General features: G+C 51.4%; 1 protein-coding gene across 5 annotated transcripts in view; it reads left to right on the top strand.

Moving 5' to 3' along the window:
• The window catches only part of Arnt2 (aryl hydrocarbon receptor nuclear translocator 2), a 176156-nt gene extending 159537 nt beyond the window's left edge, over positions 1-16619 (top strand). For 4 of the 5 annotated variants that reach the window (XM_004658245.3, XM_045145313.1, XM_045145316.1 and 1 more), the window contains 4 exons: positions 718-856; positions 1476-1626; positions 11052-11188; positions 13176-16619. In XM_004658245.3, the coding sequence (XP_004658302.1) occupies positions 718-856; positions 1476-1626; positions 11052-11188; positions 13176-13274 (526 nt within the window). In that variant the 3' untranslated portion in view covers positions 13275-16619. Of the gene's footprint in view, positions 1-717; positions 857-1475; positions 1627-11051; positions 11219-13175 lie in introns of all 5 variants that reach the window. The other variant, XM_045145314.1, reaches the window with a different exon arrangement.
• The last annotated feature ends 2712 nt before the right edge of the window (positions 16620-19331 follow it).

The following is a 19331-nucleotide window of genomic DNA, read 5'->3' as shown; positions in this document are numbered from 1 at the left end:
CATGGTGGCCAGCCTGAAGTCCCAGCACTCAGCAGGTGCAGATGTGGGATCCTTGGGGCAGCTTGTAGCAAGGCTAGCTGAATCAGCAAGCTCTAGGCTGGCTCTGTAAATGAAGAGGAGAGTGATTGAGGAAGACACTGAGGTCAATCTCTGGTTCCACATGCACATACACGCATGCCATCACACATACGCTCGCAAAAAGTAAAAGCAAAAGGAGACATGCAGAGAGCACTGAATGGTCTGATGCACACAGCAGGTACCTAATTAAGGCTCACGAGTTAATCTGAAGGCAGAAGAGGTAAGCCAACGGCTGTGTGCCGTGGGTAGCATAACTAATCACGTTGCAGCAGGGTTGAAACTGACAGCCTTCAGCCTGCTTCCAGAGTCTGCATGCTCTCCAGGTGCCCCAAAGGGACAAATTAACCAAAGCACAAAAGTCCTGCAGTACTCATTTGTATTCTGAGACACTCGTCTCTTCTTGGGAGGAAATCTGTGAGAGCCGGGTATGTGTATGAGCAGGGAGGGGCGGTGCTGGGCGGGGAAAGGGGCTGTGAGACCCTGGCGAACAAGGAGCCTGGAGACGGAGGCTGGGCATGGCGGGTCCTGGGGGCGGCACACAAGGTAGGAGCGCCAGCAGCCACACCTGCACGGGGGTCTTTCCATGAGGACTCAGGCATGTGGGGCTGGTCTCTGGGAATAAATTTTCTCCTCTTCCAGCTCTTCTGTGGTCCATGTGCCCGGAGTGAATGACATTCAGTCCTCCTCCTCAACCAGCCAAAACATGTCCCAAATCTCAAGACAGCTGAACCAGGGCCAAGTGGCATGGACAGGAACCCGCCCTCCCTTCCCGGGGCAGGTATGGGCATCTGTGAAAGTGTGGCTCTGGGTGCCCAGAGTCATACATACCTGACTTGTATCTTTGGGTCCCAGCTCTGAGGGTGGGTCACTGCTCCCAGCTGCCTATATGGGGGCACTTGGCATCCACAGGGCACTTTGGGAGTTGAGTCACCAGCTGTTGCTCCATGGTCTGGTCAGCCCACTTTTCCTCTGGCAACCTCGCCTAGGAAATCACGTGGGAGGGCGCCAGGTACCCAGAGCTGCTCCAGCAAGAACAGTCCTCCTTGTTACTCTGGACCTCTTGGGCGTCTGTGCCCACAGGGGCTGTAAAAATGTGGTGTGCCCAGCTTCCTCGCAGGTGCTGGGAGGAGGGGCGCCGAGAGGCCTCCATAAGCGGAGGCCAGGGGACTCAAGCTGTTGTAGCTCTGGGGAGACAGGTCACTTCAACTTGTCCCACCCTAAGGTTACAGGGCCAGTGTCCCAGTCCCCAGCACACTGGGGACCCACCTACATCCCAGATCTGGGCGTAGCCAGCCAAGGGAGCCATGAGGAGTTACAGTCAACCCAGAGTGGACAAGGCCACTGCAGCAGGATGAGGCTCAGTGGATGGTCTCTAACCATAACGAACCTCATTCCAGCCCAGCAAGACACAGTCCTCCGCCTTTGGGATTGGATCAAGCCACCCTTACCAGGCCGACCCCTCTTCCTACAGTCCTCTCTCCAGTCCAGCTGCCTCCTCGCCAAGTGGTAATGCCTACCCCAGCCTCGCCAACAGGACTCCAGGGTTCGGTAGGTGGGGAATGAGGGGAAATAAACCCTGTTTGGCATAATCATGAGTTCAAGAGCTGAGCCCCAAGCTCCCAGAATGCAGGACACGGGGCAGGGCCCCAAAGTATCCCAACACCTCTACTTTCTAACTATGAGCAGGAGGGCCCCAGGTGTTCTTAAGACACAAGGCGTGATTGGGCCTTGCCATTGTTGAAGGCATGGGTACTCATTCCTATATTTTGGAGCTACCCGAATGCTAGTTTAACCCTTTGGGATCTTGTGAAGAGTGTTCCGTGTCCTCTAAATCTCATTTCAGAAAACTAGAGAAGACTAGGATGACCATCTGTTTCAGAGACACTGTGGATGGTCCTCTCTTTGAATATTGTTAGGGATCCTATCTCATAGAGGATGCGTTCCTTGCTGAGAAAGCTTCAGGCCATAAAGGGTTTCATCGCTAGATCTGTTGGCATATTCTTGGGATCGTGTATTTAATGAGCACCTAGCACTTCTCCCAGGGCCAGAGTCACATTCTATAAATGTCCTGCCCATTTCCTCACTGTGCTGTCACTGGGTGACATCCAAGAGCGAGACACCCAAGGCTTTTCTCTGCAAACCCATCACTCTCAGGTGAGCAGGAAGCTGAGCCCTCATCTCCCAACATCCACTCGTTACTTCCATTAAAGTGACTCATCTGTCAACCTTATGGGAAAGTGCTCCGTGTGGCCTGGGCCACAGTGCTATCTGTCCCCGCCCCCTCCACCTCCCTGCCACTGACAGCGACACTCTGCCCCGCACAGTCCTGCTGGGGCTCCAGGCTCAGTCGTTCTTTGATTCTCATGCATTGCACTTGGATGGTGGAGGTGCCAGCACCTGGTCGTCACTGGACGCTTATAGGATGCCGGGTAGGAGGCCTCCTCTGGATACTCTGCACGTTTGGGGTTCGCTTAATGCTCACCTCGCCACCCGAGGGAGGCCGCCGTTACTCCCGTTTCCCAGGTGAAAGAACAGATGCCTCCTCCCAGATCAGTGGTGGAGTCACACACTCCCGCCCTGGGCCTCCTCCCGTCCCTCGGGCCTTGGGATGGAAATGAATTGGAATAGGATGTCCTGGAAGATGTCCCTTGATTTGTGTTAATGAAATGGCCACTAGAACTCTTCAGAGAAGAACATGAAAGTGACCGTGAGGCAGAGCGGCTGGGGCAGAAGCAGTTGGAGTGGAGCAGCATGCTTGGCAGCTTTGCCAAGGAGGTGAGCAGGTGAGGGAGTGAAGGCAGGACGGAGGAGGAGAGACGGGGGCCCGGCCAGCGTCCGGAGCGGTGAAGGGATGCAAGGGGACAGTTTCCAGGAGACAGCAGAGCTCTGTGGGGGTGTAGGAGCCCATATCAGAGAAAGAATGTCTGCAGGGGGAGGCTTCAGCTCCCCAAGGCTCCCGGAAGCTAAGTCCCCATGGGGTAGGAGAGACCTTGGCCCAGGTCAGGGGAAAGAGGACATGTGGGAGGTTGATGTCAACCTTAACAGGCCGGGGCAGTGACGGAGCTGCTGAGTCTCCACCAGTGGCTCATTGCTACGTAAGCATGCGGCCGGTAGAGCAACACGCAGCATGCGTGTCTGTGGCGGGCGCCCCATCCAGCTCTGCCTGTGAACGTCCCCCGGGGCTGGAGACTGCCGTGTGGGCACTTACGGGCAGACTCTGACAGCTGCTAGGCGGCAGCCCCCTCCTAGAAGGACAGACACCCTCGGTCAGATATCCTTAGCCCAGGAGAGCAGTGGAGTCTGTTCTGGCGTCCTCCTTCAGTGGAATTTGAGTGCCTCTTACACAGGCTTGCTGAACGTCGCCTGGGAAGGCCCACATGGCTGACATCAAGGCCAACCAGCAGAAAATGTCACTTTTGAACAAGCTTCAGCGCAGCGGGGCTCGTCCGTCTGCCTTTGTAGGCAGAGTCCCATGCTGAATGAGGAAGGGAGGCTTCTGCTACCTACGAGACCCAGGGGCCAGCCAGAGCAGCCCTTCCACTGCAGGCCCACTGAGTTCTCTTAAGCCATGCAACTGTCGTGTTGGTGTTTCCAGTTGTAGCTTCGCTTTCATTTTAACTTGGGTCACAGCAAGAGCCTAATCATATGAATCGTGACCAACTGCAGAAACTGAGACCACACCACCTATGGATCCAATATTATCTCCTTTATAAATACCCCCACCCCGAGCTGGCCATGCCTTTAATCACATGCCTTTAATCCCAGCACTTGGGAGGCAGAGGTAGGAGGATCACCATGAGTTTGAGGCCACCCTGAGACTACATAGTGAATTCCAGGTCAGCCTGAGCCAGAGTGAGACCCTACCTTGAAAAAGACAAAAAATTATCCCCTTACTCAGGGGAGAAAGGGTATCCATCAGGCAGGAGACACGCCAGGCCAGTGATCTGAATGGAAAGGTTGAAATATGATTTGAAGTTAGTGAAACATGACGCCGAAGTCAGTGGTGCATGCCGGTCATGTCAACACTCAGAAGGTGGAGGCAGGAGGATGGCGAGTGGGGGATGAGCCTGGGCTACATGGTAAGGAAGATGGAATAGCAAACGTGGATGGCAGCTTCTACTCCGGAGAGCAGGGGAAAGTTGACAGGAAGGAGACAGGAAGCAGCAGGAGGAGGAACCAGTGTCACACAAAGCCCATGTTTGACCTCAGTGGGGAAGGCCAGTCTACCACAGGGACACACACACAGGCCAGAGCTGCACTGGGTTTGTGGACTCACTAGGAAAGGCCAAAATGGACCAGAATGGAGCCCGCTGTGTGGCGGGGGGATTTTTCACAGGGAACAGTGGGGGGGGCGGGTAAACTTTCCAAAGGGTTGGTGTCCCGTGACCTCCTTGACTCTGGCTTCCTGTCAGGCATTGCCTAGCTCCCTTGCGCCCTCTATTGATAGGGCCCAACGCCGCACCCCTCGGCATAGAAGAAATGTTCACAGAGTCTGGTCCAGTGTTGCAAAGCGTGACCAGGAAGGGTAGAGCTTAGAGCTCAGAGGCAGCAAACTGGTAACTGGCACAGGATGTGCCATCTGACTTCCTAAACTGTTCAGTTTCTGTGTTTCAGCAGCCACCAGGGATGCGCTCGTTGATGTTTCTTGGGAGAAACTCACAGGTCTCTCGCAGGCTCTCCCTCCCTCCCTGGATCAGAGGGGAGCTGATAGATGCATGGCCTGACATGCGTTATTTTCTCAGCAGCAAACTTCCCGGGAGAATGGCTTGGGAAGCACCCATGTGTGCGCGCCTCCTGTTTAGCGTCTGCTCTTCAGTTTAAGCTGAGGTGGCTCAAACAGTTCATTCATGATGATACAAGTCGCATCAGGGGCAAAACAGATCAAGTCAACCCACAGCGGGTGACACGGATGCTCCCGAGGATAGGTGTCCTCTGGAAAGAGCAGGAAGCACGTTCGTGACATTGCCCTCCCTGAGCTGAGTCATGTCCACCCAGTGCACCCCACCCAGCCCCGGCTGGCTTCAGAGGAGAGTGGAAGGAATTTGTAAATCCAAAATTCTCTGAAGATTCTTCCAGCAAGAAATAGGATGAATAATTAGACAGGGAATAGGCAAGATTTCAGTCGCCTGAAATGTTTTCATATGCATGCCCCCTGTTTCTCTTCAAATCTTGCCCCTAAACCTCAGTCCTGTACATTTTTACTTGAAAAAATTGAGGAGTAATTGGCATATCTGCCCTTACTAACTAGGGATGACAAGGTGAGATTTTTTACCAGAAAGCCAGGGACGTTTCTTAGTCTCCAAACTGTCGATGTTGGGTTGATTTTGTCCCGGGTGAGGAGGGTTGTCTGTTTACCACATGGTGTCTAGCATCCTCCCTGCCTCTGCTTGCATTCTGATATTTATAGGAATGGGAAATGTTTCCAGAAATGGCTCACAATTCCCTGGGAATTGGCGAAGTTGCCCTTCCCCAGAACCATCAAGTCTAACCCAACCATACATGACCTCTGTGCAGGGCTTCAAGCAAATCCTCTGGTAATTTCCAATCAATGGCATCTCCCAGGGACTATGTTACCAAGCCAGAACAAAATGTAACATTCAACTAAAAGGATGGAGGATGGTGTCCCACTTGTGCCTTCTAGGATTCTACAGCTCCTGGAAACTCTGGCCTGGGGTCTGCAAGCCCACCCAACTGCCCATGTGGGACAAATAGCAGTTGTCAAAAATGTCCCGGGGTGGCGGGCGGGGGACTGGAGAGATGGCTCAGCAATTAAGGTGCTTGCTTGCAAAGTCTAAGGACCCAAGTTCAATTCCCCAGAACCTACATAAAGCCAGATGTACATGGTAGTGAATGCATCTGGGTTTTGTTTGCAGTGGCTAGGGGCCCTGGGATGCCCATTCTCTCTCTCTATCTCCCTCTTTCTCCCTGTTCTTGTGAATAAATAAATAAATAAAATATTTTTTTAAATGTCCCAGGGCACCTGACCTGACAGGCTGTCAGCATAACCAGCCAGGGCTGCAGGGTCCAAGTCCTCGCTTAGAAAACCAGAGACAGATGGACAACATGGCTGGAGCCCCACTCACGGCTTGTAGCTGGGCTTGTGTACTCAGGGCTTTGAGAACCATGACTTAAGGACAGTGTTGGGGACCACTGGGGGTTTTCTGTCAAAGAGGCTGTGTGTATACTTTGGAAACAGGCCCCATGCGCCCCTGCTGACCATCACGTGCGCCACAGGTCAGTCAGGGACAGGCAAAGGATCCACAGTGCTCTGTCAACCGGGAGAGGCCATAATGAAGGTCACAGTCATTTTGTCGTTAGAAAAGTCACCAGTCTATGGGTTATTTTTTGTTGTTGTTGTGGTTGTTTTTGGCTTTTCAAGGTAGGGTCTCACTCTAGCTCAGGCTGACCTGGAATTCACTCTGTAGTTTCAGGCTGACATTGAACTCACAGCAATCCTCCTACCTCTGCCTCCCGAGTGCTAGAATTAAAGGCGCGTGCCACCATGCCCGACTCTCACCAGTCTACTTTAAGGAAGACCAAAAAAAAAACCCATTAGTTGCCCCTTAACCTTCCATCCCCATAGCTGGTGTTCTCACCCTTCAGGTCTGAGAAAACTCACGTCTAAGCGGAGCCCGCTTCTGCTCCCCCTTGACAGCCTGCACTTGCCTCAGAAGAACACTCAACGCCCTCTCTGAGGACAAGGCCAGTGTCCATCACCACCCACGTCCTTTGATTTAAACCGTGCCTAGCAAATGAACACATGTGGGCTTCCCTGTCAGAGGATCTAGGTTTCAACCCTGGGGCTAGCATTTATGTGATAAATGAGTTGACATCTTTGAGCTTCAGTTTCCTTGCCTGAAAAATACAAATAATGGGGAGTCGGGGAGATGACTCTGTGATTAAGAATTAGCATTTAAGCAGGGGGTAGCCTGTCTGGCTAAAGAGATCCCATGTAAAAAGCTGGGTGTGGCCATGCACATCTGTAGTCTCAGTCCATGGGGAGCTGGAAATAAACTAAGATAATTTATGCAAAAAAAGCTCAATAACATAATCAGTGCTTCAAAAATACTGAGTCCTGGGGCTGGAGAGGTGGCTTAGCAGTTAAATCACCTGCCTGCAAAACCAAAAGTCTCAAGTTTGATTCCCCAGGACTCATGTCAGCCAGATACACAAGGTAGATGCATCTGTCTGGAGTTTGTTTGCAGTGGCTTGAGGCCCTGGTGTGCCAATTCTCTCTCTCTCTCTCTCTCTGTCTTTCTTTCCCACTCTCAAATAAATAAATAATAAAAATGTTCAAAAAATACTTAGTCCTGGGCCTGGGTTCAATTCCTCAGAACCCAAGTAAAACCAGATGCACAAAATAGTACATATAGCTAGAGTTTGTTTGTAGAGGCAGAAGGTCCTGGTGTACATGAGTGTGCATATGCACGCGCGCGCACGCGCACACACACACACACACACACACACACACACAAACTCTCTCAAATAAATAAATAAATAAATTTGTTTTAAAAAGGAAAATGCAGCCAGGCATGATGACGCACACCTTTAATCCCAGCACTCGGGAGGCAGAGGTAGGAGGATTACTGTGAGTTCAATGTCACCCTGAAACTACAGATTGAATTCCAGGTCAGTCTGAGCTAGAGTGAGACCCTACCTGGAAAACAAAACAAAACAAATTAAAACAAAAATGCTTCTTCTATCCTTAACCATTCTGTGCCATTTCAAGAACAATCCTGTTAATTGATATTTTTTCTATTGCAAATGCTTAAGAGCATATACCTTTGCAGAATGTGTAAGTTTTTTTTTTTTTTTCTGAAATCTTTTCTGGTAATTCATGGACTCCTGTGTCCTGTAGGAATAGAAAGCTAATCTTCCTCCTATGATGGCCTTCCTCTCCTCACCCTACTATTCCTGACTGTCCTGAGGTACCACTGAGGAGAGAACGTGGGTGTGCTTGTAACATGCTGGGTGTACCCCGAGACCCCAAAAGTGAAGAGGAATGAAAGTATATGTCATGAATATGTTCCTTCATTTTACTTGTCTTCCCTTTCCCTGGCCCTCCCTTCCTTCTTTTCTCCTCCCTCTCCCCTTTCTGCCCTTCATTCCTTAAGTACTTGTTGAAGCTGCCTGTATTCTGAGCTTCTGCGCAGAGCAGCCTGGTATTGCTGAGATAGGACCCTTCCCTTAAGTTACTCAGTTTGGGGTGTTGGCGTAGCATGATGGGCATAAGAGATAGGCGATGCAAGAGTCACAGACAGACTAAGAGGAGGCCAGTCCTTGGGGTCACATCTTCTTAAGACCTTGGCTCTGAGTACTGCTCTCTGGGCACAGGGAAGGGTAACCTCAGGGACAAATGGCACTGGGAAGTGACTGCTTGGTGACAGTCAAGGAATTCTCGGTGACTAGGACAAGTGGGTGACTAAGACATGAAGAGGGCTGTGAACCTGGAGGAGCAGATGGATGCCAGGTCTGAGGAGGGCGGCATGACAGTACGATAGCTGGGCATGGGTGTGGTGGCGCTCGGGGCATTGCAGGGGCAAGGAGCTTGGAGGAAGGGGCACGTGGCAGGAGACAGTGCTGAGGGAGCTGGGCCTCGACAGGACCCCGAGATAGACATGATGGAAGAGAAAGGAGAGGGCTCACTCTGGGCTGCCCTCTGTGGGCTGTGAGAAGCTGAAGGTGTCCTTTACGGTACTGATCTTTGCTACCTAGGCACAGACGGAGGGAGAGAGGCTGGGGCAGTGGCCGTGCCCGAACCCCGGTTTTTGTTATCCCTAGCTTGTCCCGCTCACACCCTGCAGTGTGGCCGGCCAGCACCCAGGCAGTCCCGGACCTCCCTCCCCATCCTCGCCTGGATCCCCACTTCTCTCACGTGTTCTCCCACTACAGATTGAGGGATGCAGCCTCCCCCCATTCACTCACCCACGAACAGAGCCGCCTTGCTGGCTGGGCGGGCCAGCTTGCGTGGGGCTCTGAGGCCCTGGCAGGGACAAGTGCCCGTGGAGAGGGCGTTTGACCCCCACTGCTGTGTCTGATTTCGCACGGCACCGCCCTCAACCCGCCCGTCCGCTCTCCGCCAGCTCCTGCTCCTTCGCGCTCCAAATGGGGCAGCGCACAGGTTGTAGTCTCTAGAGGCCTAGGGCGACAGTATTGAGAAAAGGCCTTTCAACCTTGTCAGCTGCTCATGGTTACAGTGTGTCCCTCTGTGCACAGCGGGCACATAGATAGGGTTTCTTGAGCTCTTCGACAACTGTTCTCATCGATCACCGTGGTGAGGTGTCCCTGGAGACATAGGCTGTCCTGGGGGCGGGATATGAGTGTGCATGTCTCAGGCAGTGTCACGGCTGTGTGAGACATTCCCTTGGACACACTTCGGAAGTTTGCCTCTGATTATGGCAGGGCCCGGTGGTGGCAGGAAGATGAGGTGAGCCTGTGGCCAGTGTGGCTGTTGAAGGGACTGGGGTCAAACAAGAGGGGCTTCTCTATGGGAAGTGCACTGTTTCCGCCGTAATTCTGGATGACTTGAGATGAGAGGAAAGTTCCTATGTTTGAGGTCCCTTAAGCTATCCTCTTTAGTGGGTTTTATCTTTCCTTAAAAATTCTCTTCATTGGTTGGGTGGGGGGAGGCTCTCAGTGGAATGAGAGTGTGAGAGGGGGCTCAAAAGAAGGTAATGGTGGGCTGGAGACATGGCTTAATGGTTAAGGTGCCTGCCTGTGACGCCTTAGAACTCATGTTCAAATCTCCAGGTCCCATGTAAGCCAGATGCACAGTGATGCAAACGCTTAATGTTGCTCACGCACAAAAGGGTGCGCACACATCTGGAGTTCGTTTGCAGTGGCTGATGGCCCTGGCATGCCCATTCTCTCTCTCTCTCTCTCTCTCTCTCTCTCTCTCTCTCTTTTCTCCCCCAAATAAATTTTTAAAAGGAGGTAATGGTATGGGAATATGAACATATTACAGTGTGTTCATGTATTAAAGTTCTCAACAAAAATGTACCCCAAAAGCCCTCTTCACATGCTGGGTGTGACGGCGCATACCTATAACCCTAGTACTCAGGAGGATCACCATAAGTTGGAGACAAGCCTGGGCTACAAAGTAGTGAATGAGATCTCACCTCAACAACAGCAGAAATCACTTTGATTGAATCTCAGAAGCATTTAGGACAAAATTCTGCTCACTGTTCCTATTTTCATTGATTTTTTTTTTTGTTTTTTGGGGGTTTTTTGTTTGTTTGTTTGTTTTTCGAGGTAGAATCTCACTCTAGCCCAGGTTGACCTGAAATTCACTATGTAGTCTCAGGGTGGCCTTGAACTCACAGTGATCCTCCAGAGTGCTGGGATTACAGGCGTGCACCACCACACCCAGCTTCATCGGGTATTTTTAGTGAACTCTTGTCTCTCATTTATAAACAGAGTTGCTGACTCCCACAGAGAAAAGTTATCTTCCTGTCTGAGCAACGCCCACATCCCTTCCTTTTCAAAGTAACTGATGATGGGAAACACTGGGCCAGAGAACCAGGCCTGTGGCAGATGTGACAGTCCTTAGTTGGGTGGCTCAGAAGGTCATGGGACTTCAGGGAAAGGCTGGTGCAGACATCAGCCTATGGACCCAGGACACCCCAAAAGATTGAGACTGTATCCACCTCCTTGTATCTGCCAGTGTCTTATCATCCCCAACTCTCCACTGAGGCCTTCATGAGCAATCACAAGGGGCACAGAAAGCTCTAGAGCTTGGAGCCCAGGTCATCCAGCAGATGCATTCCAGAGAAAGCCACCCTCTGTGGCCCATCACCTGCATCCTTGTACAGAAGGCTCCCCCGTCCCTACTCTGCTTCGTCTCTATTAGGGGAGAGTGGCCCACAGCTAATGCCTTTCGGGAGTGTGGGTTCCTTGAGACCTGTGGTAGTCCTTAGGTCTCCAGATCACTGGGTGGCTTTTAAAAGAAGTATCCTGTCCATTGGCTCTTTCAGCTGAGAGTGGACAAAGTAGCGGGCAGTTCCAGGGCCGGCCCTCGGAAGTCTGGTCACAGTGGCAAAGCCAGCACCACGCCCAGCAGAGCGGTGAGCAGCACTCCCACCAGCAGCCCGGTCAGACTGAAGTGTTCCAGGTAAATCGAGCGAGCAGCGCCTTCTCGTAGGTACCGGCGCCTTCTCTGTGCTTCCTTACACCCCGTCTCCTCCCCACCTCCTGCCCGGTAGTCAACAGTCGTTCTGGCCCAGCCCAGGCTGCGGGTAGTAGAAAGAAGTAGAAAGTCACCACCAGAGCTTGCAAGGGCCCCTGGCAGGCATAGGGACCTGCAGTGCACAGGGAAGCCTATGCCAGGCTCCCCCTGTTCCCTACCCCACAGCTTCCCAGGAAGGGCACAGAGCCAAAGGCAAGAGGGGACAGGCCTGGGGCAGAGTCTATGGTCGCCAAGAGCGGTAGGCCCTCAAGTTCCCACCCTGGAGGAGAATCCACATCTCCAGAAGAGCTATATATAGGTCCTCAGAGCTAACCCTGGGGCAGAGTCCGCAGCCCCCAAGAGCTTCAGGTCCTGGGCATTCTCCCCGGCATAGGATCCATAGTCCCTAAGAGCTACAGACCCTCTGGCCTGGCCCTGGGGCAGAGTCCAGGGTCCCCCAAGACGTGTATGTATCTAGAGTTTGCTGCCTCGGCCTGTCTCTCCTCCCACTCTAGCAACCAGCAGGAGGGACACCACGCCCAGGTCTTCACCCCATGCTAGCTGGGCTTAAGTCAGCTCTTCTCTGTTTAGGCCAGGTTGCCCCCTGGCTACAGATCTCCAGCTTCTCGCTGCTGCCCACCATTGGAGACATGCCCTGCTACCCCTGGTTCCTAGCATAGATCCACCTCACTGGGTCGCCCTCAAGGACACTGCCGTGTCCACAGAGAAGGGCTCTGTCTCCGGGGTTTCCCTGGCTTTACAGCCAGATTGTTTCATGGAAGGCTATAAGGACAGCTGGGAGCCCACTGACCACCAGAGCTGGGCCTGCTGACCAGGGGCAAGCCTGGCTTCCCTGTCGGGGCCCGGGTCCCTGCCTGCCCTGCAGAGTAAGTCTGTAGGCAAGAGCCACAGTGTAGAAGGGTCAGATCAAACTTTGCTGTGGGGGATCAGTGCTCCATTCCTGCCTCCCCGATCCTCCATCAAAGGGTGAACTCCTTCCAGGCCAAGTGTCCTCTTCACAAACCCAGGTCTACATCCCGATGTCACTCAGCAGTCATGGACTAATGCAGGGCATTGGGAACCCGAAGTGCCTATCTCAAGCCCTTGCCTGCCTCCCTCCTCCAGTGACTACCCTCCTTTCTTTCTCCCCCTGCAAGGCCAGGTCCTTGCCCATCATTTGTCTCACAGTATCCCTTAAAGGCATAATTTCCTAATATAGGTCACCCTAAAACATATTCTTGGTCAGCTAAGTTTGTGAAGTACTGGGCAAACCAAATTGTTCAGTTTCTTTCTTGCAGGACTAATCAGAACCTTTATTAGGTCAGTGAGGACTGTGGATTTCCAGGAGTTAGGGAAGTATGCCTTTTTTACCCCCAAACATATTTGTCCACAGAATTCTTTTCTCACCAACATGGACTGGAATTTGGTCAAAACATAATGGGATACTTGCCCTAAGGAATGAAAACTTCGCGAGTGTTCTCTGGTTTGGTAGTCTGAGATCCAGTGAACAAGAAGGACCAGTTAAAGGCAGTCATAACACCTGTCCCTGCTCTGATAAGCCACTGAGGCCAGGCCGCTCAGGTCTGCATTCTCAGGCCCACCGAGTGTCACATGACTGCTGTGTCACGCTCGCTCCTGTAGGCCTTGCTTGGTGCCCATCTTTGCTCTCCCACCCATGGATGGAGTTGAGCTTTGGACAGAGGTGGTGGTTTTCACCGGCTGGCATGACCACTCCCTGGGATACTTGTTCCCAGGGACTGAGGTATTGAAGATCCCTATAGAGCTACCCCCCTTCCAAGCCAGGTGGGGGTGCACTCTCTGCTACTCACTGGAGAGCTGGCCACAGGGTTGGGGACTGGTAGCGGGCTGGGCTCTGGGACACACACAGGGTCAGTTGAGGCCATTGACTCCTGGGATTTTGTCTTCTCTGCAGGACATGCTGCCCATGCCAGGGGACCCGACACAGGGGACTGGCAACTATAACATCGAGGACTTTGCTGACCTGGGCATGTTCCCACCATTTTCTGAGTAGCCTGGGGCAGAGCAAGGCTTCTGCTGCCCAGTGCCACCTTGCCGTGGCATCCATGCCCATGTGATATGGGGCCCCCTCCACCCAGCTTGCCCTGCTGCAAGACCTCCCCCAATCTCCCCTCCCTCAACACCACCCCGGGCATGGCTCTGCTCGGCTCTAACCCTTAGCCCTGGCTTCTCAGCCACTGATGTTTGGAGATGGTTGTATTTATTGTACTTTATCTGTGTGCTTCAAAGTGGGCCTGTGGGGTCCTCAAATTCCATTGTGAATACTCTCTCAACAGACAGTTTGCCTCTGGCTACAGCTCATTTAGCACTCACAGTGGCTGGCAGCAGCCACAGGCCTGCTGGGGCAGAAAGACCAGCTTCTGCATTTTATTCTGACTACCTAAGGGTTCAGGGACCTCCGTGGATCCTGTGTTCTGTCCTGGAGCTAAGGGCACGGGGTACAGGCTATCTGCTGCTCTTGCTTTATCTGCCTGGGGACGTCATGCCGTGGGACATGTGTGCTTGGTGCAGTAAGACTTGAACTTGTGTCTCTGTGAGTATGCTGAGGTGTGGCCAGTAAGCTCAAGAACTCATGTCCACTCAGACACATCCTGACGGAGAGCTCAGCCCAGGCCTGGGAGCTGGTTCTGACAGGTTGGCCTCCAGGACTATCCCTAGGAGTCAGGGCTGAGGACCTTCGTGCTTTATAGATCAGTTCTTGAATGCTCTTTCTCCCCTGTTCCTGATACATGTTCAGGCTCCTCCTCTTGAAGCAGGCAGCCCTCCCTCATGCCAGCCCTGAGGGCACTCCTCTTTCCCTCTCTAGGACCTACCACCTGTACCATGATTCCCTGTAGGAGGCTGCACCCCCCTTGCCCGCACTCTGGGGGAGAGCTGAGCTCTTCCCTGCCCAGGGCTCGAGGGTGGAGTGAGCGTGTGGGGGAAGGGGCCTGGAGAGCTCTACTCCATCCTTTCAAAGCTGGGTATTGAACCACCATCCTGCCTGACATCCAGGAAGCTCCCAGTGTTTCTGCAGAACTCACCAGCAAAAAGGACATGAGACTCGGCCTAATGCCCTTGGTGCCATCCTTCCCTTCCCTGCATCATCCCTGTCCCCAGACAAATGGAACCCTAGCCCCATGGGTTCTAAATGGCTTTTAACCCTTCTCTGGAGAGTAATGACACTGTCCAAGGTTCACCCCAGGCTTAGGGCTCCCCCACTGCCCCATGGGCTTCCTCTGTCGATTACCTGATATCACCCCCAACTCCATTAGCCTTGAGCTGGCCCCCAACAGTAAGTGTAATCATTTCCAAAAAAGAAGAAGAAGAAAGAAAAAAAACAAAGATAACTTTGGGAGCAAAAACATGTTTCTCAGTGAAATGAAACTAGATGTTTTGTGGCCTTTGGTTCGTGAGTGTAGAGGTTCGGGGGTTGTGTGTTTGTTTTTGCCTTCTGCTTTCTGGAGAGACAGGGAGGGCTTTGCTTAGGTACACACCACAGGGCTGTGATGCTGTCTTGAATCCACGGTACCAGAAGAAACAAGAATTCTTATAACCACCTTGCATCTTTTCTCACTTAAGGAGTTTAGGGCATGGCTGGCTCAGTTCTTGGTCCTGTGGTGGACAAGAATTCATGGGTAACTACAAGCCAGACAGAATAGCATGCACGATGGATAAATACGCCCACCCCCCTGCCCACCCCAGCCTTGTCTAGGGAACCCAGGTAGGGAGTCGGGCACTAGCTTGAGCTCTGGGATTTTTCTAATTGCCCCCTCTGCTTCTTGACTGTGGCCCATAAGCAAATGGACTGGAGGAGATAGAGGAGAAGCCAGGGCTGGGAGAATCCCTCACCCATGAGATTGTCTCATCAAGGGTATTTGAAACAGACTAGAGTCCAAATTAAAGCCGTACAGGGCTCAATTATCCTGATTTGCTAGAGAAAAAAAGAAGAACTTCCCATGTCTTTCCTTCCCAGCCATGGAGGTCAGCATGCTGGTCCTTTGGCCCATGCTTAGCCAGGTACCTAGCCTCCTGAAGCCATCTTAGTAGGGTAGGAAAAGGACCAGGCTTCTGGGCTTCGTGCAGACTCATGCCTCGCCTCTTTACTCCCTGTGGAAGCCAAGCTAGCTCCCCTTAGGCTGAGCAAGCAAGAGAGGGTTGTGCAGGGGCCAACTGAGTTGTTGGCAAGGGCACACAACTAAACTCTAGCAGGATGGGCCAAGGACCTTAACAGTGGCCAGGGATAGTTCAGTAACCCTGTCCATGTGCCATATCCCCCCGGTTAGCCTGTGTTCTCGGCTGTGGCTTAAGGGAGAGAGCCAGCCACAATAGCAGTGGCACCTCTTCCGCCTTCTAACACACCAGCTCAGCCCTTGGTTTGCCAACAGGGACTGTTGCAGGTAGGGGCGGGTCTGATGACCAGTGGAACTTACGCTGAGGAGCTCACATCTTCTGTATCAATAGAGGAAAATTATGTCCCCAGGTTAGCCCCACTGGGAGATGTCCAGTCCTGCTAGCCACTGCCCTGAGGCCAGGCAGGCCATGGAAAGTGAGTGATAGGATTGAATCTCAAAGGTATGGTTTCCTTGATAGGAGAGCTATACTGGAATAGTGACCACTGTACGTGAGCCTGCCTGCTCCATGACGGCTGCACAAGCAAGAACAAAATAATGGCTCTAGAAAGTAACAAGGCAGACTAGAAACCCTCTGCACGTGGGCATGACATTGCCATGCCCTAACTTTCCAGTGCATTCTCCCCACCCCTACCTAGCCAGTGTGCACTTGTAGCGCCAGCGCCTGAGGAGACAGGGAGGGTCACGGGAGCCCAGGAGTTCGAGACCTGCCTGGCCAGCATATAAGACTGATGGCCAAGATAAACATCCCATGCACCGAGCAGTCGTGAGTACCCTAGTTATCCTCCTCTTCCTCCATGGCCTGGAGTCTGGAATAGCTTGATGAGGCATCACACAAGGGCATGGGCACAGTCCCACACATGGCATGTGACGTCTTGTGGCCCGAGCTGGGTGTATACCAAGCGGGCAGCAAGACCTGTGGGCACTGGTGGAGGCAAATGGAAGTTTTGCAGGCTGTGCAGGGGTCGGCAGCTTGCTTTGCCCAACCATCTGGCTCCTTAAAAGTACAGAAAGTCCACAAATGGATTTCTGTGGACAGCAAGCACTTAACTCATCTCTCTTCTAGCCTTTCTTCTTATGAATGTGAACTGTGCTGTGGGTAAACATTTGTATTTCTTGACAGTTCTGTATGACTAACAGGTATTAAGTCACTGTGTATATGTGTAACTAATGTAACTGCCTTTTGAATTTTCATTACAATAAAATGACTTTGTTCTGAACCGCGAGTGACGGGGGCCAGCTTTGTGATCTATCAATTCGAGGCGCCTGCCCCTTGGGTTCTGCCGAACACCTCACACCTTTTCCAGCTAGCAGGTGGCATGCAGCGGAGGCCTGCCAAGGAGACCCCATTGCAGGTTCTAACTACTTAGGACAGAAAGGACTCCAGTGTTTCTTGAAATTCATGACAGGCAAGGGTCTCTATACATTTCTTTGCGAATGCTATTTTTGTTAGCCATTATCCATCTGTGAGATGCAGTCACTGCCCCTGGTTTACAGAAAACTGGGATTAAGAGAATTAAAGTGACAACACCCAGTAAGGGAATAACAGTCCAAGATTTGAACTCAGGTCTCAGAAACCCTGTATATACACTGTCCTCTTCAACCTTACTATAAGACCCGCACAAAGCTCAGTTTTCCCATATGTTCAAACTCCTAATGAACACAGATTCTATTTTTTGTGTTGAAGAGGTGTTCTAGCAAAATGACAGCAAAATGAATTCCCTTGGAGACCTACCATGGCTATTTGTGCTGCTTTATTGACGTTCTATTGAATGCAATAAGCTGGACACGTTTAAAGACATAGGAGAAAATGCTGCAATCTTGAGTTGGATATAAACTTCTCAGATGATATGCCATAAATATGACCGAACAAAGCATAAACCAACAAATTGACCAAACAAACACTAGAAGCATTTACTTCTCAGAAGACCTTACACGGAACGTAAAGATCATCCACAGCCTGGAAGAAAGTTAAACCAGTCCTACGTCTGAGAAGGATTTGTGTCTAGAAACTGCAAAGAACTCTTGTAACTCAAGGCAAGAAGCTTAGTACAAAACTCACAAATCACCTTAGGGCACACATGCAAGTTATTTCCCAGAATTCATAAGCAGGACAGCTGGGCATGGCACAGACATGCCATCCCATCTGAGGCAGGAGGATTGCTTGAGCTCAGAAGTTCCAAACAAGCCTGGGCAATGCAGTGAAAATCTATCTAAAACACACACACACACACACACACACACACACACACACCCCACACCACATATGAAATCCATGGTTAACATCTTTAGTTACTAGGGAAGTACACTGAGATATCATTTCAATGAATGACTAATATTAAATCAAGCATTGTCCAGGATATGAAGAGAACTCTTGTCCAGGCAAAAGAGGATAGCCACTTGATGTGACACTTTGGCCGTTGCTGCCAAAGTTAAGCATCCACTCATCTGGTAACTTAGCTTTTCCATAGCTGATGGTTTGCCCAGGACCAGTGAAAACACATTTCCATGCTAAGTTTTGAATAAGAATACTCACTGAAGCTCTAAAAGCAACCTGAATGCCCATCAGCGGATGAGTGGAAATTAACTGTGATGCGCTTGCACAATGAGTACTACTTGACAATGAAAAGGAGTAGAATGCCGACGCAAGTACCAACATAAACGAGCTCAAACGTGCTCTGTAGAGCAGAAACAGCCAGGCACAAGGGTAGGATTTGATCACACTAGAAAAGACACGGTCAGTCAGGAACAGAAAGCACATCGGTGGTCACCGGGCTAGAGGCGGGAATGGGGAGGGAATGGAGCACACCATGGGAGATTTTACAGCTTGGTGGGAAGAATGTTCTACACCGTTATTATGTGATAGCAGCAAACGATATCAGAAGACAGCACTTATCAACATGTTCGTCTAAGACGGCGCTCCAGTGCACACATGTTATAGGTAATCAAAACTGAAATTAAAGTACTCCCAACAGAGAATTTTGTGGGATCTGTCAAGGTGCTCCCAAATTTCCTGTGGAAAAAAAAGAAAAGTAAAACCATCACATTTCATTACATTGAATAAGATACAAAAATGAAAAGAAAAAAAGGAAGACAAGGCATGAAAAGAACTGAGCATTCATTCTAGTACACAGTGGGAAATCAGTATTAATAGTATGTGAGGGCTGGAGAGATGGTTTAGTGGTTAAGCGCTTGCCTGTAAAGCCTAAGGACCCTGGTTCAAGGCTCAATTCCCCAGATGCTCAAGGGGGCGCCTGCATCTGGAGTTTATTTGCAATGGCTGAAGGCCCTGGTACACCCATTCTCTCTCTGTATCTACCTCTTTCTGTCTCTGTCTGTCACTCTCAAATAAATATATAAAAATAAGGAAAAAAATTCTTTTTAAGTATATGAAATCCAAAATATCTACACATTCAGAAAGCAATGTGTGGAGACTTCCAGTTAAGATGGTGGCATAGGTACCACACCAAAGCAGCCTAGGGGGGAAAAAGACCAAAAAAACTCAGCAAAATATACACTTTTACTAAAAAGTGAGGTGTATAGGAAATGAAACAGCAGCAGAGAAGTAGGAGAGATCAAGGGCATCCAGAGCCCGCACAGGCCGGCAAAAGCGGCCCCGGCAGCTCTGCTGACTGAGGTGGTGCACCAGAAAGCCGCCAGGCTCTGCTCCAGCAGAAGGAAAAGCCAGGTGCGGGGAGCTTCCACTCACACCGGAGCTCTCCGCAAACTCTAGAAAAGTGAAGGGAGAGCGGCAGTGAGCAACGGAGGAGCAGACCGCGAGGTAGAAGAACACTTGGAACACCAAGAGAACTAGAGCAGCTGCGGCTCCCTCCCCCACCACCTGTGCCCAGCTTCAGCGAACAGAGCAGCGGTCCAGGTCCAGCCACGCCAACTTGAGCCGACAGCAGGACCCAAGCAGGAGCAGAGTCTGGCAGCAA

The sequence above is a fragment of the Jaculus jaculus genome, chromosome 3, assembly GCF_020740685.1.
Source record: "Jaculus jaculus isolate mJacJac1 chromosome 3, mJacJac1.mat.Y.cur, whole genome shotgun sequence".
NCBI lineage: Eukaryota > Metazoa > Chordata > Mammalia > Rodentia > Dipodidae > Jaculus > Jaculus jaculus.
Note: the sequence above shows the minus strand (reverse complement) of the source record. Positions and strands in the feature narration are given on the sequence as shown.